Source organism: Microtus oregoni, unplaced genomic scaffold (assembly GCF_018167655.1).
Source record: "Microtus oregoni isolate MIOR12 unplaced genomic scaffold, Mior012 000019F_ref0000042, whole genome shotgun sequence".
Classification (NCBI taxonomy): domain Eukaryota; kingdom Metazoa; phylum Chordata; class Mammalia; order Rodentia; family Cricetidae; genus Microtus; species Microtus oregoni.
In genome coordinates, this window is record NW_024543078.1 from 39,855,705 (window position 1) to 39,877,186 (window position 21,482).

The window sequence follows — 21,482 nt, forward strand, 5'->3', positions numbered from 1 at the left end:
ACCAGGAAGTGAGGTAAGACTGTGAGCACTCACAGCCTGCCCCAGCCATCTACTTCCTCCAGCAAGGCTCTACCTCCCAGATGTTCAACAGCCTCTCCCCCGCCCAACACAATAATCAGCTGGGGATCAGGCGCTCAAATCCTGGAGCCTATGGGGACAGTTCTCCTTCACAGCTTTACAGCTTATCAATTGCATTCTTGTTTGGTTTTTGTGGCTAATAATGAATGAAAGAAGGTGTAATAGCACTTGAGGAAGGCGTGAAGGCCACCTTCTGCCGTTGGTTCTCAGTGCTGTCTCCTGCAGACTGAAGTTTTTAAGATAGTCCCAGTGGCCATCCCCCTGTAAGAAGCACATTTGTCTTGCTCTACTCCGTCCTTCCTAGGACCATGAAGGTAAAACTATTACCATTTTATTGTTCACATTTAAGTCTTGGATGCCCCTGGAATCTGTTTTTTTTTTTTTTTTTCATGGTATGGGGTAGGGTTTTGAGTTTCTGCTTTGTTTGCAGCACTTCCAGACACTTGGGTACATTTTGAGGCAGACTAAGCCTATGTTTTCAGAGTTTGCTTTCAGGGCAAACAATTGCAGACACACAAGCAGATCTGTCACAGCAGAGAAGGAGTGAAGCCAATTGACTCACACCATGGAGGCCAGAGTAGCAGCTGACAGAGTCAAGCACTGGCTTGATTTGTCTCCAAGATAGACTCGACAACTAGAAGCATTCTACAAGAGCCAAGAATAGCACGAGCATGTGCACATGACAGTAACTTTAGGTGTTAGGGTTAGCCCAGACTACAAAGACAAAAGAGAGAAAGGAGAAAACTACATATGCGCAACTCATAGTTGGTGCCACCTGTGTACAAACCCAAAGCAGAGCCCCTGACCAGCCCTGACCTTCAGAACTGATTGAATTCATCAGAGAGAAAGCAGGATCTTCCTTAAATGAGGTGCCATGTCTGTGTAGGGAGGGGATGAGAGCATGATTTAAATGCTGACCAACAAAAGCTTTAGATTTATATTTAAAATGTTAAGGCAGAGACTAGTTTAGGAACCATGACTTAACAGTGCAGATATAGCTGGAGTTGCTTGCCCTTCACCTGGTATTCAGGACTAGCACAGCCCAGTTAGTAGTTGACATCATTCAGTGCCTACTGTGTGCCTGATATTGTCACAACTTTGCTGTGATGACAGCATATAGTTATTATCAGGTTTTTATTGAAAGGTTAAGTGGCTCTCCAGTGAGGCGCGGCGCTCACCCCCTCCTATGAAGTTAGCTCCATCATTACACTTGGCACAGCCAAAACACCCTTGTTGACATGGTTTCTGTAGAAGGTGAAGCCCCACCGCATGTGGGCATGAGGTTCCAGAGCCTTCCTCCTGAGCCCAGCCTTTGGATCCCTGGGCTTCTGTGCTGGGCAGTGTGTCTGTCTTCTTCAGCCAGGTTCTGTTGCCAGGTGACTGTTCCACATGCTGTCATTGAAATGAACACAAAAGGAGGATGTGTGGCTTCGTGATACCAATTTTTTATTTGTCAAAATCAAATAAGTCAGCTGGGCGATGGTGGTGCACGCCTTTAATCCCAGCACTCGGGAGGCAGAGGCAGGTGGATCTCTGTGAGTTCAAGACCAGCCTGGTCTACAGAGCTAGTTCCAGGACAGGCTCCAAAGCCACAGAGAAACCCTGTCTCGAAAAGCCAAAAAAAAAAAAAAAAAAAAAAAAAAAAAATCAAATAAGTCCATTTTGAGAAAGAATTAGCCAGTAAGGTATTGTGACCTTTTTGGTTCCAGCCAGTGTGTGAATCAGGGCTTCAAAAAGGCGCTGCCCCTTCCTGGCATGTGCTAGGGCCCTGTAGTTCAGTGACCCTCATGGTGGCAGCTGATGGCTCCTCAACTGAGTTCTGAAAATGCAATGTGACAAACGAAGGAGCTGTTCTCTCCCACCACTTCCCACACTGACCCTTGGCAGCTCCCGTTCTACCCACTCTTACGGCCCTGAAAGCTCTTGGCATTTTCCCATCTGCTTGGCATTTCCTCTCCTGAAACACTGTGTCACTTCACAGGCTGAGTTTGTTCTGCTGAGTTCAGATGGGCCTGGTCTCGGCTTCAAGACAGCATTTAGGTTTCTCCCGTTTGTTTCCTTGGGGTCCTGCGGTATGCATAATCGTGTGATCCCAGCACAGTCTCAAAGGACTGCCCGGCCTTGTCACTCCCTGGGAGACGGTGAGGAGCAAGCAGGGCAGGAAAGGGTACTGGGATGCCACCTCAGAGTTTGTGGTGCCTGCCCAGTTCTACCCACCAGTATCCTAAGACCTTTGAAGCCTCATCTCACAGTGGACCCGTAGAGTTAGACCAGCAGTTTGGGGGCTCTGCTGTGGTGCTCAAAACAAGCCAATCCGCTCATTGTCAGGATCTGCCACTGCTCGCTCTGGCTTTCTCAGGTGAGGAGCCGAATGGCTGCCCTCAGATTTTACACTGTGGAGTCTGTAAGCAGTGGGGCCTGTCCTAAGCTCTCCTCACTGATTAGTATGAAGGGTCACCCTGCTGGCAATGAGAATGAAGTGCTCTTAGCCAGCTGCTCTCGGAGTAAGGTGACAGAACTCAGGTATGCAGTTGTCACACAGGAAACGAGGTGAGGCCAGGGCTATCTTCCCCGTGTCATGCAGGACTTTCATGGAAACCTAGCCCTCCAGGTAGGTTGAGGCCTCTCTTGTTGATGGCGTTTTAGCTTCTGGCACAGTTCTAGTACTTGGATGAATAGCTTGGGATCCTTACGGGGTTCTCAGGCCCTAGGCCCTACAGGTGTTTGTTTCTCCCCATAAGAAAGCCAAGACATAGACATAAGGGTCCAGTAATCATCATGTCACCTAGATCCAAAAAGGTCATGTTGGGCTCTATCTCCGCCTGGCCTCTCCCAGAACCAGAATTGTCCATACTGGTGACCTGTGACTGGTGTCTACATGGACCACTGTGGGAGTAAGGGGAACATGTTCACAGAGAGGCAGTGCCTTCACCAAGCAGGTGACAGAACTTCCCAGCGCAGAAAGGCAGGTGGGACTCTGCTGTGAATGTCACCTGCAAGGGAACTCTAGAAAGCTCAGCTGCTTTTTTTTGAGGGAGGAAGTGGGGGCATCAGGAGAGAAAGGAGGCTGTCCACTGCTGGAGAGGAAGTGACCATACCCAAAGACCAACTCCTGGGCTGAGCAGGGAAAGCACACAGTGGGCCTGCAGGTATATGTCTGCTTCCAGTCAGTGCTCAGTGTTTGGGAAGACTCAGGGACATACGACCACCTGATGGAGGACTGAGTAGAGGAGAAAGTGTCAGGCCACTGAGCGCAAACCCCTGACTGACTACAGACCAGCATAGCCCTGAGACGCTCTCAGGAGACTGAGAACGTGGCACAGCCCCATGAACATGAGGTGCTTTTTGCCTTAGTTTGGGAGATGAGAGTTCCTTATACAAAATCACTGGGGCCAGTATTTCAGTTTCTGACTTTTCCCTTAGGTTTTGGAACTTTCCCATAGGTACAGTGAGTTCTCAGGCATAGGATACAGGTCTTCCCATGGGCTTCATTTATTCATCTTACACATAGAGCCTGAGGATAATTTTACTCAGCACTTTAGTCTGTTTGCAGGTGTCATGAGACAAGATGTAGAAGTAGCTTTTTAGTCACCCCAAATTTTTGGATTTGGGAGCATTTTGAATTTCAGATTTCTGAATTAAGGCTATTCAACTTGTATTTGGAGGAGAAAGAATGATAATGCAGAAAACCCTGACTACAGGATCAGGCCGCACACTGGCACGGTGCATCCAAGAGAAAGGTGCCTGCATGATCCGCTTCTCTCCCTGACACTGACAAGCCAAGATAAGATGGATGACCAAACCCTCTGGCCCACCGAGACCTCAGTGCAGAGGGGTGGGAGGTGCCTGAGAGCTTTGCTAACCAGCAGAATTTAGTCCTAGGCAAGAGGGGACGGCACCATGAAGGACATGGTGGGTGGGATTAGAGGACAGGCTGTGCTAAATGTTCTGGGTTTATCACGGTGATTAAAAAAGTCTTAGCAGTCAGTACACCTTGATGTGTCGTGTGTCTATGTGTGTGCTGCTGTTGGCAACTTACCCTCAAATAGCTTAGAAAAAAAATGTGTATGTTTTGGTGACTGTCCCTGGAGGAGGTGCGGAAGGCTGTGACAGGAGGGCCAGAGACAGAATGGGCCCAGAAGAGAGTGGGGGTCCTGTTCCTGCTCCCCATCCTCACACCAACAAGACTCCTGTGAGCTTCTGGTGGCAACCTCACGGGTGGTAAGGGTGTATTCCCTGCTTCGCCACTGATGTGAAGCCATGTGCTCAGGGAAGGCAGACACAGCTGAGGCCTCCTTTTAACCCTTCGCAGGTCTCTTTTAGAGGACACTATTGAGATCCTTTGGTGGCCTTCTACTGGAACTGACAGAGTCCGCAGTGTTTGTGGAGGAGTGTCCACCCAAAGTCACCAATCATTGGACTGTGGTCATCCAGCTTGGGTGGTAAAACTTTGACCCAGTCATCTTTCCCTTGCATGTCTTAGAGATCAAATTTGGAATTGCTGGGGACTGTGGCCAGAAAGCTGAAAATGGTCTCTGCTGACCCTTACCTGGGCTACCTGCAGGAAGTCCCAACCTCAGAGACCATGGAGAACTCATGAGGCCTCACTGCCTTTCTCCCACCTCTGTTTATGCACTGATTTAGTTGGTGAGGGCAGCAGCAAAAGGCTTTATTTTCTAAAGCTGGCACGCCCAGCTCCGGCTGAGCTCCCAGCCCCTCGAGGTTTCCTTAGGTGTGCTGCTGATGCCACAGACTTTGCTTTGGAACTGGTTGAGTTCAAGCTGCTTGTTTCTTAAGTGCACACCGTTGAGATGCCATGGCTTTAGTCTCTCACTGAGAATATAGATCTTGTGTTTATGGGACTTAAGAGTTTAAATTCAAGATGGTGTGGAAATATGACAGCATCACATAACTATTACGAGAAGCTGTGTGTTCTTGCTGCTCCTTCCCTGCTGCTGTTTCATGAACTGCACAGTGGCTCCTCCCCACGCTGGGGGAACAGTGTTTCTGCCCTTGTGAATAATTCAGGCCTCTGCAGCAGGCATTCCGGCTGTGCATTATACATGAGTCTCTGAGGCTTTGCGAGGCTCTAGTGCCTCTCCAGGAGCCAGTGTTGAAAGGCTGAGGGCTGCCTCTGCTAGGGTCCCTGAGGCTCTGCAATAATTCATCTACCCCCAAGGCCGAGCTAAGGAGCCATGTCCTCAGCACCCGTGGCCCAGGCCTCTGCTCCTGGCCACCCAGGCTGAGCCTGGTATGGACTCAGAAGGGTGGTTTACGGTGAATGGTTGGAAGTATTTGGTTAGATGGCACCACAGTGGCTCTTATCATCTCTACCCAGGTAAAGTCCCACATCTGTCTCTCACCTTGTCTTGAGTGTCAGAGCAGGCTGGCGTGTGCAGTCCTCAGGTATGTTTGCTGCGTGGGGAGGGTCTTATGTTGGGTTGGGCTGCCACGTGGCTTAGAGTTGAGACTTGAGCATTTGGAATACTTAAGGTTATGATTGGCTAAGACATACAGTGAACTGGGAGCAGGCTGAGGCCATGCATCACAGAAGTAACTACACACTCAGTCTCAAGGAATTACTGCAATGTGTAACCTACAGCCTACATTGCGACGGTCTCTGCAGCTGTGCTGGCAGCTGTTCCAGGAGATCTGCACAGACTCGAATCACGTTCTCACCAGGTCAGCATTTGACTGAAAGAAGAAAACCCACATCACAACAAACACCTAGAACACACCCACTAAAGCCACAGTGCAGCCATATCTTCAACTCAGCCTGTGTTTCACCCAAGCGCTTAACATTAGAGGACCAGGCTGGTAGCTCCCAGCAGACCAGTGAGTCTCAGACCTGATGTGTGTCGGCCTCCTAAACTGGTCTTGAACTTGGTTTAGAAATAGAGGTGTTTGCAAGGAATTCCTTGGCCACCAGGTGCTGCTTGATGTCCTGGGTCAGGCTAACCCTGAAGATGCTTTGTTCTGTATGTGACTAACAGTGCTGGAACATGGTGTGGGTTCTGAACTCAGAAATGCATGACAAAGGGGAAGGGACTTTGTGTCTGTGTAGCCCGTCAAAAGCACTAAGATCCAATTCACAGGAGCAACTTGTGCCAAGCCTGAGCAGGGTCTGCCTCTACCCGTCTGCTTTGCAAGCCTCCTACACCCCCACTGGGTGAAAACCTCCTCCAGGAGCTCTGTTTAAAAGAACCACATGTGGCACCCTTGTGGACTCAGGACTTGCCCCCCCCCCCCCCCCCGTATATGTGTGACTTGTCATAGTCCACTGTGGCTAGGCCTCGCCTCAGCATTTGTGATGTCTTTGTCTAGGTCCCTGGAATGTGCTGGGCTCAAGGCCAAGTCACTATTCCCACAACCTCAGGGAGGCATTACCAGAGCACCAGAAACTTCCTCTTCTTCTAGGGGAAGGGCTCTGTTGCAGCCATGGAGACTGTCCCCTCACCAACCAGGCATCTCACCTGAGCGGGTCTCTAGTCCAGCTGCCAGAAGACGAGCCGTTTCCCCTCATTTCCTGTGGTGTCAGTTCCCCACTGTTGTCTTTGCCACTTGTGCCTGCTTAGGTGCTGCGCCACCTTCCTCTCTATGCAGTGCTCATGCCTGAGAGACCCAAGGACAAGCCTGACCCACAGCCAGGGACGTTGGCAGCCAGCGATGTGGGACACTCAGTGACACAGTGGAGCTCATCATTGCAGCTCTTTGCTGCAATCCTTCGTTGTTAGAGTTCACGGTGGCATGTTGACGTGAGTCTTGGAAAGCCATTGTTTTATATCAGGTTATAAAAATAAGTTTAGTCAGTATACCGGTCATCTTTCACTCACTGACTGAGACAGCATAGGTTCACTCCTACCACACACCCAACACTTCCTGCTGCAGCCCTAGAGACCAGTGACCTCTTGTAGTTAAGGTGAGCACACAGAAACCTGGATGTTTAGGGAGCGGGGAAGATCTTGTTGAGCTAGCAGACAGTGACAAGCTGCATATGAGCAAGCTGGGAGGTCTGCAGGTCCGCTCGGAGAACTGGGCCGCTTTTCCTCCAGCAATTGAGTACCTTGGACACAGAGAATATGGGTATTTCTCATGAGGCGGTGGTGGTGCACGCCTTTAATCCCAGCTGTTGGGAGGCAGAGGCAGGCAGATCTCTGAATCCAAGGCCAACCTGGTCTCCAAGAGTTAGTTCCAGGACAGGCTCCAAAGCAACACAGAGAAACCCTGTTTCAAAAAACAAATAAAGAAAAGAAAAATGGGTATTTCTCATACTAAGCTTGTGCTGGAATTACAAGTATTTTGTAATTCAGAAGCACAAACTTCATCGCCCTAGTGGGGCCTTATGGTCTATGGATAGCTCGGTGACTCAGTCCCACCTTACCTCCTCTGCCTTCCTGTCCTCCGGGCCACCCTCCACTGTGAGGAACAAGAGACCTTGCCAGTCCTTTGTCTGGGGTGAAGGACACATTGCCAGGATACCCCTGTGGCCAGCTCAGCCGAGTCACTGCTGTGTGCTGCATTTCTTCTTCCACAGGACCTTTGCATGTGCACATCCTGCTGTAGAGGATTCTTCTGTGTTTCTTGAGTTAACTGTTCCTTATTCAGTTTTAGTTCATTGCCTCAGAGGAAAGTTGGAGGGAAATAGTTGCAGTGTTGACTCTGCTGGGCTCAGTGCTTCATTGGTGAGCATCACCTCATCAACAGAGGATGCAGTGAAGAACAACATCAGCACCCTCACTTTTCCGTGGGGGCTGGGTCGTCAAAAGACTGTGCTGGGCAGTGTGATTCCTATGTACCTTGAAGTGCTAAGCTCCTTTGAAGTACAAGTTCCCATGTCTGCCTGGGTTGTCACCTGGTATGCACAAAGCCTGACTTTAGCAGAGTGAGGCAGAGTGGTATATGGAGCATGAACTAGCCTGCAGCGGTTGCAGAGAGGAGTATGCCCAAGCGCTTAGGAGCCCGGAACCTGTCATGTGCTTCCTTCTGCCTTCTTCTGGCCATCTGTCTGTATGGGTGTCTTGGTCTGGAAGGAACCAACCCTCAGTCTGTGTGTTGTGTGTCACCCTTAGCCTCTTGCCTGGGCATTTTATATGGGGTTCAGACGCTGTTGTGCTCCACATCATGGGAGCTTGGGTTTCCAGTTTGTCTCCAATTTCATTTCACATCTAAATCACTGTGCCCTATGAAGTCAGCTTTAATATGATCTGGAAAGCAAGAGCCCAGCTTGAAGTTTTTCAGATGTGGTTCAGTCCCCGCCTCCACTGCATTCTTCTTCATCTGCTCCTGGACTTTGCCTTCTGTCCCAAGCATGGGTCTGGTGTTTTATCCTCAAGAACATGCTTGTATAGTGCTGTAGCAAGTGGTGTGCAGTGGGGATGGACATGGTGTGCAGTGGGCATGGGCGTGGTGTACAATGGGAATGGGTGTGGTATGCAGTGGGGACGGGCGTGGTATACAGTGGGGACGGATGTGGTGTACAGTGGGGATGGGCGTGGTATGCAATGGGGGTGGGGTGGTATACAGTGGGGATGGGTTGGTGTACAGTGGGGGTGGGGTAGTATACATTGGGGATGGGCGTGGTATGCAGTGGGGGTGGGGTGGTATACAGTGGGGATGGGTTGGTGTACAGTGGGGGTGGGGTAGTATACATTGGGGATGGGCGTGGTATGCAGTGGGGGTGGGGTGGTGTACAGTGGGGATGGGTTGGTGTACAGTGGGGGTGGGGTGGTGTACAGTGGAACTAGGTGGAGCCATCCTTCCTTTTAATGTGTTTTCTGTTTAGTTTTCTTCTGGGACAGTCACACTCAGCTTGTGTAGCTCTTGGGAAACCTCTGTCAGAACATATTTTGGACTTAAATGTGCATTCTGAGACAATCAGTATCTGCTGTGGTCACTGGACACAGGTCAGCTTCAGAGAACCATCCCTGTGGGGTCCCAGCCCCACAGGAAGTGTGTGAGGTGCTCACACAGTGTGTTTGATGGCCAAGCTACTTAGTGAAGCAGCCCTATGTAGCGCCAGCTGCTCTGACCATGCCCCACTGTGAACAGTGTTCTAGAGGAGCAGGTTGCAACTCCTGTGATGTGTCCTGACCCAAGCCCTTTCCTCTAGACTTCAGGAGAACAGTGGCTGGTGCACAGACGGGGTGGGGGTAAGATTGTACAAGTTCTGATCTCATGATCTCATTTCTTCTGACATAAACATCTGTAGTGGTGTCAGTGTGTGACTCGAATGTCTTTCCCTTGTCTCTTGTAATCTAAATGCTAGCTGGCTTTGAATGTTCTTGCCCGGTACTTAATCTAGGTGCCTTGCTGTAGTCACATCCTTGGCTTGGCTCCTAGCCCTCGGGGTCACTTTCCTCTAGAAAGTGCAGTGTCCACTCCTCAGGCCCTCTCTATTCTGGCTTGCACACACCATCTGCACACTGTTCTGGGCTGTAGGCTCAGTGGCAACTCTCAGTGCCCCTGTGGACTGGGTGTGATCCGAAAGTGTAAGTGGCCATGCTGTTTCCAGTCCCTGTACTTCCATCCTCCCCTCCAGCTACAAAGCTCTCTTCAGTGACTGGCCTCAAGCTAGAGCCTGCTATGCTACCCTGTCCCCAGGAATCTGTCCTGTGGACTGACCTCAGGCAGACCATCCTGAGTGACCAACCTGTCTTGAATACCAGGCAGCAGGTGCTCAGAACAGATGATGGAGCCTGTTGTGAACATGTGATGTAGCAACATTTCCTTAGGGATGCCATGTGGAAAGTCATCTTAGTCAGCTCTGCTGCAGAGCCTGGGACCTTCTGACAGCACAGTACGGCTCCTGTCCTGTCTCCCTGCAGTAGCCTGGCCTTGCCTCTGACATGGGTCATTCTCATCTAGGGAAGCTCTGTGTGCCCTGCTCACCAGAGGCAACATGTGTAACAACTCTAGAGCTCCACTTACATTGGCCTGTGGTCCTCTCATCCCTGGGCTGCTTCATCAACTGGACAGGAGTGACAAATGGGGTTTTCCTAGACACCTCTCCGTCTCCTGAGTTGTAGTGCTTTCCTGTATTGGAATCACCAGTGAATCAGCTGCCAGCAGACACATGGCTAATACTCATTTTGGATGTTGTGGCTTAGTGTTTCCACTGAGAAGTGACCTGCACGCAGGAAAGTGCATAAGCGTGAGCTGTGGATTTCAAGTTGCAGCAGACAACATCAGGAGGGCAATGGGCCAACTGAAGCTTCTCCTTGGGCTTCACTGGGGTCTTTGGCTTTGTGGTGCACTTGCAAATGCCTCCCTGCTATATGCTCAACATTGAGCTTTCTGCCCTGTGTTGTATGTGCACTTAGGTAATAGTTTCTCTGTTTCATTCTCATGGTCAGAGCTTATTATTTAAGTAAGTGTGTGTGTGTGTGTGTGTGTGTGTGTGTGTGTGTGTGTATGTATGTGTGTGTGTGTGGTTGAGATGAGATGTGTTTTTTTCACTGCTACATCTGATATCTAGAAAGCTTTGGCTAGGCTTCAGGTGCAGTGCATATCACTGACTGAACAAGTATGAAAAGTGGAGCTGGCTGCAGGTACCTGTTGCCTCCTTTGGAGCAGTCACAAAAGGCAAGAGGTGCAGGTGTGTCTGTACTGATCCTGCAGAGCTGACAGGAGCTGACCTGAAGGATTGCATCAGCAACAACAGCCTGAGCAGCAATGCCAGCCTCCCCAGTGTGCAGAGCTGCCGGCGCCTACGTGAGAGGAGGGTTGCAAGCTGGGCAGTGTCATTCGAGCGTCTACTGCAGGATCCCATTGGTGTTCGCTACTTCTCTGTGAGTAAGGGGCACTGCTGAGGGGGCATTGCCACTTTGTGCCAAGGGTGCTTAAGCTTACTGGGTCATCTCATACCTCAGAGACAGTGCATCAACTTGTAAGAGCGTGACTGCCTCAGCTTCTGCTCCAAACTCCAGACTCAGTAGGGTGTGCATTTGTAGAGACCCTCAGCTCAGTCTTCTTTCCTGACCGGCCTCCTGTCCTGGAGTTTCCTAAGCTCCCTCCCCCCACGCCCCATTCACAGACATAGGATGTCTATGCAAGAAAGAACATCAGAATTTCTTGGCTCTATGTGTTGGTTTGTTTTGAGACAGGGTCTCCCTATGTCACTCAGGCTAGCTTGGAACTATAACCCTACCTCGTACTTCTGAGTGCTAGGATTACAGGTGTGTGTCATCCTCCTAGCCGGAGCTTCTTCAAAATTCTTGGAAAGATATTCTGACAAGCACAGCTCTTAAGGACCCAGGAGTGGGGGTGGGGCAACAAGAGAGGGTAAAGGGATGAATATGAGCAACATGTGTAGGACAGTGTCGTATGATATAATGTCATTTTGTGTACTCACTAGAAACTAAAAATGTATTTCTCAAAGAAAAAGAAAGATCAGCTCTTGAGAAAAGAGCTGTGAGGCAGAAAGTGCCCTCGGGGATGTTGGACAGTCTCTGCTTGCTTTCGAGGCCCTCTGGAGAGGAGCCTGTTCTGCTTTGTGGTAGACGAAGGAGGCCAGGATAAGGGTTGGGGGTCAGCTGCGTGGTGGAGCTGTGGAGTGACGACTGCTCTCTTCCTTTGCTCCCTCAGGATTTTCTACGGAAAGAATTCAGTGAAGAGAACATCTTATTCTGGCAGGCCTGTGAATGCTTCAGTCATGTTCCTGCACACGACAAAAAAGAGGTAAATTGCTCTTCCAAGTGGGGCTGCCTGAGGGTCAGGTGGCAGAGGGCTACATCGAGTTTTGCTTGAGCAGTTGATGAGGGATGCTTCCACGTGACTTAAAAAAATGACATTTCTGCTTCCGAATAAAAACTTAAGTGTGTGACATTTAATCCTGCCTAAACATAGACTGCACAAATGTCCTGTCACAGAGCCTGGCAGAGGTGGTACTTGGTGTTAGGATTGGGAGGGAGAAGCCATGCTGGAGGGAGGCTTGGAGAAGCACTCAGTCCAAGTGTACCCTCGCCCTGCCATCCTGATGGCTCCTTTCAAGCTGCCCCAGGACTACCTCAGCCATGTCCTATGACATGTCCCCAAGGTAACAGTTGTCCTCACAGAGTGGCCTCATGCCTATTTCTTGCGCTCTGAACACTGTACACTCCTGTCCTTCCTGGTGGCTCACACCTTGCTGGTGGATCCTACTCTGAGGCCTATTCCAGGTAGCACGTCTCAGTTTTTGAGGCCCTTCCAAAGCAGCCATTGGGAAACTTGCAGAGGAGCCCATTCAGGAGGTTTTTCCCCCGACTCGTTCTTTTATACTTCCCTTTGTAAGCCAGAGTATAGACAGGACCCGTGAATCAGTTCTTCAGTCCCAAAGTAGTGTCAGTCTTAGGAACGCTGCAGTTCCGGTGGGAAATGCATGTCCAGTGGGTGTGTCCACAGCTCTGCTCAGACCTTTCTACCTGTCAGCTCTCTTACAGGGCCCGGGAGATTTTCAGTAAATTCCTATGCAGCAAGGCCACCACTCCTGTAAACATTGACAGCCAGGCCCAGCTGGCAGACGACATTCTTAATGCGCCCCACCCTGACATGTTCAAGGAACAGCAGCTCCAGGTGACTCTGCAGACAGTGCATGGGGCTTCCAGCCAGGGCTTGGGGTGCAGGGTTCTCAGCTGGGGAGGGGGAATGCTAGTTGTGGGCATGATGAGGACTCCATCTGACCACTGGCCTCCAGTCTCAAAAGGATTCGGGAGAACTGAGGAACGAGAAGCCTGCTCCACAGACTTGTACCCCACTGTGAACCAAAGGAAAGGACAATGTTATCTATCAAAAGTCACTGGGGTGGTGAGATGGCTCAGCAGATAAAGGCACTTGTCACCAAACCTGACATCCTAAGTTTGTTCATTGGAACCCACATAGTGGAAGGAGAGAACCAACTTCTACGGTTATACTCTGACCTCCACACATGGACCATAACATGTGTGCACACACACACTCTCTACTCTCTCTACATATACATACATACATGTTAAAAAAAATTTTAAGTGCATTGGGCACACCTTACCTACAGCTTTTCCACATGGCATATTATGAAAGGTCAGTGGTCTCATTGCAGGGATGACCTGGGGCCAGAGTTTGGTGTCACTCAGAAGTCAAGAGAGGATGGTACTGCATTTTACCAGCCCAGAGAAAGATCCAGGTTCAAAACTTTAAGTACTGATTCTATGAACACACTTTGCTGCCACACTAGTATACATTCAGAATACTCAGTGTCTGGCGTCATAGCTCTGGGCCTGTCTGTGTACTTGCGGTATGGGTTTAGTAGTACTGGCAGTGTCGTTTGGTCTCCCTGTGTAGCTCACCAAGACTGACCTGAAACTCACTGTCCTCCTGCCTCAGCCTCTGAGTGCTGAGTCACCGAATGCGCAGGGCACCCTGCTTATATGTTGATGTCTTCTTTGTGGAAGAGCATTTGATCTGAGCCAACAGTGCCTGTCCAGAGCACACTCTCTAGCCAGGAGTTAGCTTAAAACAAGGATCTTCCCTAGGCAGCACTCACTCGTGAGATGACAGCCTTCAGAGTCCTTAGGAAATGAAGGCCTGAGTCTGCCCATGCTTCTGACTAACATAACCTCTGTGATTCCACTCCTACTAGAGTGGCAGAGGGAAGAGCAGAAAGATGCCTAGAGAATTAACATCAGAATGCCCTGGGAGCATCGGCTGAAATAAACTTCCAAAATAGCACTTGTTTGTGGGTACCTAGGGTCTCGGGGAGTTCTGTTCCTTCTGTGACTGTACTGCATGGCGTTTGCTCCTCAGATTTTCAACCTGATGAAGTTTGATAGCTATACTCGCTTTCTGAAATCCCAGCTGTACCAAGAATGCGTCCTGGCAGAGGTGGAAGGACGCACCCTCCCTGACTCCCAGCAAGTCCCCAGCAGCCCAGCCTCCAAGCACAGTGTCAGCTCCGACCACTCCAATGTGTCCACACCAAAAAAGGTGCTGGGCAGCCCTTGTGGGGGTGAGAGTGAGGCTGTGCGACTTATCCCTTCACCAGCTTGGGGTGGGGCATGGAGTCCTTAGATCCATCCCCTCGAGCCCTTTCCTGTCCCCTAATCCCTGACCACCTCAGTGGTGAAGAGAGGGTCAGGACTGTGCCCTGACTCATTGAAGGATCTAGATTCTAGATTATTCCTCAGAATCCTTACTCATAGAGCTCTGCACTCCGCCTTTGGTGTTTCATGTAACGTTAAAGTAACTTCTTAACTGTTTTTCTATTTCCTAGCAGTTAAGTGGAAAATCAAAATCAGGACGATCCCTGAATGAGGATGTGGGGGATGAGGATTGTGAGAAAAAACGCAAAGGGGCCTTTTTCTCTTGGTCAAGGAGCAGGAGCACGGGGCGGTCCCAGAAGAAGAAGGACCATGGTGACCATGCCCACGGTATGTGGATGCAGACCGTGTTGTTGTGAGCAGGAGCTCAGCTGCCATGGTGAAATGAGAAGCCATGGTGAGCAGGCAGAGGTATAGCAAGAGTCATCAGGAGGAATGAGGAAATGTCACAGAACCTGACTGGGTAGCAGAGCTGGGGATGAGCCAGCTTACGGAGTAGACCTGCTCCAGAACCTTCTGGAGTCTCCTTAGTGCCAAGTGTTCAGCTGACTGAGGTCCTTTCCTTCCTGCTATGATAGTAACAGGTAGATTCCAGAGGATTTGAGTAGAGCTCAGATACTCACTTGGTCTGTACAGTGTCTGTAGATGCTAAGAGACCACTTGTTCAGGGTGGATCACTGGATCCAGGAACCTGAGTATCAGTCCGACTTGGCATAGAACCATGTTTAGGCCCTTCATGTTGTGTAGGGCAGCCTAGATCATAGTTAGAACTACGTGCGGGCATACATGGAGGCAGAATGTTGTGTACATAATAAATAAATCTTTAAAAAAAAAAAAAGAACTATGGAGAGTTGGACTATTGGCTCTGAACAGGGTTTGTGAGGAAGAAGATGGGAAATGAGTCACCAGTAGATGGAGCAGCCAGCTGGTCATAGGGACAGTCTTTTTCAGACCCAAAATAGCCCTTTGAGATAGAAATCCTGAAGACAGGTCCACACAAGGACATGAGACTGGGCTGCATAGCATTGTTCCCTGTTATCTGGTGCCTGGATTGCACCAGATAAGTCCTTCAGTCCTACACAGCTCCCACAATGTGACCTCCTTGGCCCTTGCCTTGACCTCTGCTGTGAGGGAGCTATCTGACTACACCCCAGTGAAGCAAGGTGACTCCTGGAAGGGCCTCTGATGTTTTGCTGTCTCTCTGTCCTTACTATATGTGTCTTTCAGTCTGAGGCTGGAGGTAGGATTCTGTACTGAGAGGGCACAGCATGGCGAAGCTATGGCTCTGATTTACCCCGGTCTTTCCCTTCTTTCAAGATGCTCTTCATGCCAATGGAGGCCTCTGCCGTCGGGAGTCCCAGGGCTCTGTGTCTTCAGCAGGGAGCCTAGACCTGGTGAGTGGCCACCTACTCTCCTTCCAAAGGTTACAGGCTACACCTACCAGCTGGTAGATGAAGTCTGGCTCCTAAACCCAGCATTTGTTTCATAAACAGAGTCCCAGGATTAGACACTGGCCTGGGTCCCCTAGGCCTCAGAGTCCCCAGTCCAGGATTTCTAGGGCATTGTGAGAAGCTGTTTAGTAGGTGGGGACAAGCGCTGTGTAAGGACTAAAATTAGCCTTGAGTTTATTTCTTAAATTCCTCTGTTGTGATGTAGTTAATATTTCTTGAACTCCCACTAAGAGCGCAGTGCTTTGAAAAAGGGCTTTGTCTTAGGCTTGGTGCTCAGACCTCCTGTTGATGCTAGCATTCCAGTGTTTGTGTCTGCCTGTGGGGTCCTAGGAGCCGTCCTCCTACTGCTTAAGAGCTAGGCCTAGCTTTGCACGTCTTACAGGGCACCCTGCTTGCCCTGCTCTTTGCTAATGTGCCGTGAGGGGAGCTGGGTAGGGTTCAGGACCTGTTACTCCCTCAACTCTTGTCTGACAAGAATTTGGGGAAACCTTGCTGGTTGTCAGCATCATGACATTTGTAACTGTCCATCAAGACGGTTGATGGCTGAGGTAGATGGTTGTTTCTTCTTTCATTACTCCAGAAACCCTGTCAAGGTCACCGTGAGTCAGTTACCTATTGCCACCAATACCCCAGCTTAGTGTTGGAAAACTTGAAGTGCATGTGTCTAGGTGTCAGCTGGGTGATCCTGTGCTTAGGGGGACTCATTTATGCTTCCAGTCCCCTGGCCTCACAGCTCACAGATGACTATGGATATATGGCTATGGGCCAGATCAATGGGACCATCCGGACCATGTTTTTGTCACCATCCAGAGGCCAACCCAGGTTCCTCCCCATGGTGGCCAGGAGGTTAGGCTGGGAATTGGCTCTTTCCCTTCTGCCAGGTCCTTTCTGGGCAGTTTCCAAGGCCAGGGATGAAACAGCCACTTCATGGGAAGAGCCACACAGATTTAGGAGGAGTCCTTGGGCCATTCCTGCAGCCAGTCCTCGCCCTCCTAGACAGCTGTCTGAAGTAGCAGGCAGAGATTTTCAGGCATTGGGAAGCAGTAGGATAAGGAGATAGCTATGAAGGCAGGTTTCATAGAAGGTCTGTGCCCTCAGGACAAGCCTGTAATACTATAACTGGAGGGGTTAGGACAGCCTGCAGGCCTGTGGGCAGCTCATTCTCACAGCCTCAGGGTCCCAAGGTGAGCTGGGTCCAGTGTAGCAGTAGCAATCTCATCTGGAAGGACACAGCCATGCTTCAGGTACAAGCCATATAGTTACCGTGGTTGAGAGATCATGGCCCTGGTCTCCAGACCCTACCACACCATCAGCTTTGGGGGCAGAGAATTTTCTGAGGTGGATTCTGAGTTTCTACATGAGGATGTGCAGGTTATGGGGCCCAGGAGACCAGGCAGACTGGATCTTTTTCAGGAGGTACTCCCTTACCTTCTGACACTGACATTTGTGTTCCTACCCTACAGTCAGACGCCTGCAGGACCTCAGCACTAGAGAGAGATAAGGCTGCCAAACACTGCTGTGTCCACCTCCCAGATGGGACATCCTGTGTGGTTGCTGTAAAGTCCGGGTTTTCCATCAAAGAGATCCTATCTGGACTGTGTGAGCGGCACGGCATCAATGGGGCTGCTGTGGACCTCTTCCTGGTGGGCGGAGACAAGGTACTGTGCCAGACAGGAATGAGCCATCAGTATCCTGGTTCTGTCTACTCCCTTCCTTCTGGCCTTATCAGTGCCCACTCCTGCCACCACCACTACCCCCTGCCTGTGACGCAGTGCAGCTGGAATGGAGGCTCCCAGGGGTCTGTGGGTGCATGGCAGCACAACCTGGTGTCTCGAGGGTGTCAGGCTAATTTTGAAACTGCTCTTTTGTTCTTGCAGCTGTGTGCTGTTACATGTCAAGCCCACATGCTCCCACGTTAACTCTGGTGTCTTTGTTCCTCAGCCTCTGGTGCTGCATCAGGACAGCAGCATCCTGGCCACAAGGGACCTACGCTTGGAAAAGCGTACTTTGTTTCGGTAAGAGAAGAGCGTACAGGTTTCTGGAGACTTTTGGAGCCTCCATATTTTGAACCTCGGGACTTCTGTTCTGTGATAATCTCTGTTTTTACCCAATGAACATGTACTTGTCCCATCACCAGCCATAAAAGAATGACGGTGCCCCCACCAGACCCTTGGCAAGAGGGCAGGCACCACACATAGGCTGCTTGGCCCTAAAATCTTAGTGGGGAAAGAGGCAGAGTCTGAGTGAGTGGGTGCCTGGCAGTAGCCTGACTGTGCAGTCCTCCATCAGAAGGTTGAGGCCCACTGCCCTGTTTTTAGTTTCAGAAGGGCTTCATGAAGTGGCTTCCACATGCAGGGAGTGCTCCTTATAAGGTGGGGCTGAATTGTCGGGGTCTCCTGTTCTGCCGAGGGGACCCTCGAGACATGGTGGAACCAGAACTGGGTGTTTTGTGAATGTTTCCCTGCCCTCCTTCCAGGCTGGATCTTGTTCCAATTAACCGGTCAGTGGGACTCAAGGCCAAGCCCACCAAGCCTGTCACAGAAGTGTTGCGACCGGTGGTGGCCAAGTATGGCCTGGACCTGGGTAGCCTGCTGGTGAGGCTGGTGAGTGTCATTTGGAGTCTGAGCACTATCTCTCGTATCTTGTCGCTCTCCTTCCTAAGGTAGAGGACAGTACCTCTCCTGCCCACCCTCTGTGTCCTTTATTCGCATGTTGTTCATTACATTTGATTCAGGTGAACCAAACTGAAGCGACAAACACCTTGAAACAGTTCCACCATTTTCAGGTGTGACAAGAGAACAGAGTATAGCCAGTCCCCTTGATATGCAGTTTGTCAGGGCACAAGTACACTGCCCCTGTCCCTGCACTGACTGGCAGTTTCGCATGCATTTGTACACTGTGCTGCTCCCTCCCAGTTGTGAGGGGGGAGGTTGTTATGGAGGAGAGGTTGAGGAAGAAGACTGCAGGCCCTCCCTGACCCTTTCCTGCTTTCATGGGTGTTTATGGACCAGCAGCTAGGATGGCTCTGGCCTTGAGGCAGTCAGTGTTGGCTCACAGTGGCTTGAGGTATAGCATCTGCCAAGCCTTCCCTGTCAACTTAATCCAAGCTGTGATTTCCAGGGTTGTTTTGTTTTGTTTTGATGTTTTGGGGACAGGGTTTCATGTAGCAGGCTAGCCTTGAACTCCTTATTCTTTGACTATATCTCCCAACTACTGGGATTACAGGCATACATCACTATATTAAGCTTTGATTTCAAATATTCTTAAATTTTTAATTTTCCCTAAAATTGTCCTCAGAATTGTCCTAGAGCCTTGAATACACAAGAGCAACCTACTTGGTTATTCATAGGCTCCAGCCTCAGGTAACTGGACACCACTTCCCTACTGTGGCCTCACTCCAGTTTGGAGATCAGAAATTTGCCTATAGAGACTGACCTAGCCTGGCATCCAGGGTCCCTCCCCTGCTTCTTTCTATAGCTGTGGTAGTCTAACTGCTCGGCAGAGGGAAGAGTGTCCTGAGCGGTCAAGAGCACCTATAGCTGCTAAGGTTGCTTCCTGCCCCTATCTTGGGGCTCTCCTCAGAGCAGTTTGGGGGTTTTAAGTGGGCCATCATGAAGACTGTGTTGAAACAGAAGCCAGATGAAGTTATAGAGTGTTGACACATGCATATCAACCTTTATTCAGGGATGAGGAGTTCCCAGTTTGCCCCTGGGTTGTTCTCCCTCCCCTTTGAGTGACCTTTGAAAGACCTGCTCCACCAGCCTCTCAGGGTTCCATATTCCCACAGGTCAGCCAGGCTGGGTGATCTGACCCCAGATCTAGCTGGATTGAGGCTCCATTAAACTTGGGTTAATCTTACTGTCAGTGGCTGGGTTACAGCAACTATTCCAGAAAGTTCCAATCTGGGCAAATAGTTCACTGCATCATCTCTGCCTCTAGAGTGGGGAGAAGGAGCCCCTGGACCTTGGTGCTCCTATATCAAGTCTGGATGGACAGCGGGTCATCCTGGAGGAGAGGGATCCTTGCAGAGGGAAAGGTAAGGCTGCCAGCTCCCAGCCTGCCACTCCGTGGTCTAGTAGCTGTCTCATAGCCATACCCTGGACAGACCGCTCTGTCCATGTGAGCCCCCACGGCAATCTACCTCTCATGTGCTGACCCAGCCTCCTACAGGAGAAGGGGCAGCAGGATGGGGGAAGGAGGACCTGGCTCCTTGAGCATGTCTGCTCAGGTGTAGGAAGAGGGGCAGCCCCTGTCTGCCCCTCCATGTTGCTTTTGTGGCAGAAAGCACTAGAAGGTACTCTTTTCCTTAGAGGCTTTTGCTGTTACAAAGCAGGGACCTAAGACCTTAACAGCCTGGTCTAGGTCTCCTGCCTTTAGCACAGTGCCCTGTTCTGAGATCCGTCCCTCTGGGTGAAACAGGCAGTGAGGACAGTGGCGGGCCTGGTCCTGTCCAGAGGGCACTGGCCCTGCACTCAGCACTGGTCTGCTGTGTTGTTCCTCATGTGTAGGGACCACATAACTCTTTCCCACCCCTGACCTGGTCAGTCAGTCCTCGTCAAAGCCTCCATGGGCCCCCAAACCTCCAAAGCCTCAGGGACCTATATTATTCAGGCCGCTAGCACAGGAAACCCATGGGGGAGGCACTTTGTCTTATAGCCTCTAGGACTGTCCGGGTGGGAGGAAACTTTCTAGAAGCTGCGAGGAGGGGTGATATGGGTAGAGGTCCATTGTGTGGAGCTATTCCAGGTAACTTTAGGTTTTCCCCAGGTGCCCAAATGACTCCTGAGGGAGGGCTTTGTATAAACAGATCCCCCTGGGCCCTGGGAGGTGCATGTGTCCCCATCAACTTAGCAGATAAGGTTCTGTGGCTTGGGCTACAGTACTCTAGTTCTATAGAGAGTTCCCCTTCCTTGGTCATCCTCCACTCTAGAAAGTGCTGCGCCCTGGCCCTGGTGTGGGTGGACTGAGCACTATCTAGGCAGCATCCATGGGCTAGGCACCTAGCTTTACCTGGCAGATTCTCACCAGCTTCCTCCAAGGCTGGCAAGTAGGGCCTGTGTGCAAGTGAGTTCTTGGTGGGGCTGCGGGTTTATTGGGTGCTGGGGACTAGGATTCTGATTAGCCAGACAGTGGTCCTCAGACTCTGTCACCAAAGCCGGTTACACCCTGACAGGGGGAAAGGCAGGGCCTGATGTTCAATTCTAAAGGAACACGTATGTGTAGCACATGGTAAAAGGCATGAGTTTCGATCTCAGCCTCCTGACGTCCCAGTAGGTGTCTAGACCTCCCTCCATGCCCTGCTGCCTTCTCCCAGCTGCAGCAGGTGGACAGAGAAGCATAGGCTCTGGCTGGGGTGTGCATGTTAGATAAGGAAGGGGTGGTGAGGGCCTTTGTTCTCACTGAGCACAGCAAATGGTGTTTATTGTTCAGAGGGCACTGTGAGCTCTGGTCACAAGCTTGTCTCATGTGTTAGTGTCCACAGATAGACCGAAAGGTGCTCCTGTCAAGCAAAGCTCAGCTGTGAACTCCAGCCCCAGAAACCACTCTGCTATGGTAATTCCCCTTCCGCCTGCCCCACGCTGTCCCTGCCCCTCTTGCATGGCCTCCACCTCTTGGGGCTCCTTGTGCCTGTTGTCGCCCATTTGGCTGGCCGAGGCTCTGCTCAGTATTGCGTGCCTCCCCCTGTGGGTATTTCTCCTAAGGTCCCTTTGGAGTTCAGTCTCGGCTTGGCTATGAGCTGCCAGCCTTGGGTTTTCTTTTGTCCTGGGTGGGTAGGTGGGCCATAAACGCTGTTGTGTTATCTATCCGTCATTGGGATTGATTTGCGAAGTGTGTCTAGATGCTGTCGATGCTGGGCCCCAGGGCCTTTGCTGTATTGATGAGTGATGTTACCGTGTGCTGACAT

The 21,482-nt window shown here is 50.7% G+C and overlaps 1 protein-coding gene across 5 annotated transcripts in view; it reads left to right on the forward strand.

The window, feature by feature from the left end:
* LOC121459742 (regulator of G-protein signaling 12) overlaps positions 1-21,482 on the forward strand; it is a 99,884-nt gene that overhangs the window by 68,370 nt on the left and 10,032 nt on the right. For 3 of the 5 annotated variants that reach the window (XM_041669720.1, XM_041669722.1, XM_041669723.1), the window contains exons 5-15: positions 10,696-10,865; positions 11,662-11,754; positions 12,484-12,627; positions 13,834-14,013; positions 14,300-14,456; positions 15,444-15,520; positions 17,041-17,235; positions 17,519-17,592; positions 18,054-18,180; positions 19,517-19,613; positions 21,051-21,130. In XM_041669720.1, the coding sequence (XP_041525654.1) occupies positions 10,696-10,865; positions 11,662-11,754; positions 12,484-12,627; positions 13,834-14,013; positions 14,300-14,456; positions 15,444-15,520; positions 17,041-17,235; positions 17,519-17,592; positions 18,054-18,180; positions 19,517-19,613; positions 21,051-21,130 (1,394 nt within the window). The remainder of the gene's footprint in view (positions 1-10,695; positions 10,866-11,661; positions 11,755-12,483; positions 12,628-13,833; positions 14,014-14,299; positions 14,457-15,443; positions 15,521-17,040; positions 17,236-17,518; positions 17,593-18,053; positions 18,181-19,516; positions 19,614-21,050; positions 21,131-21,482) is intronic. The other 2 variants (XM_041669721.1, XM_041669724.1) reach the window with 1 other exon arrangement.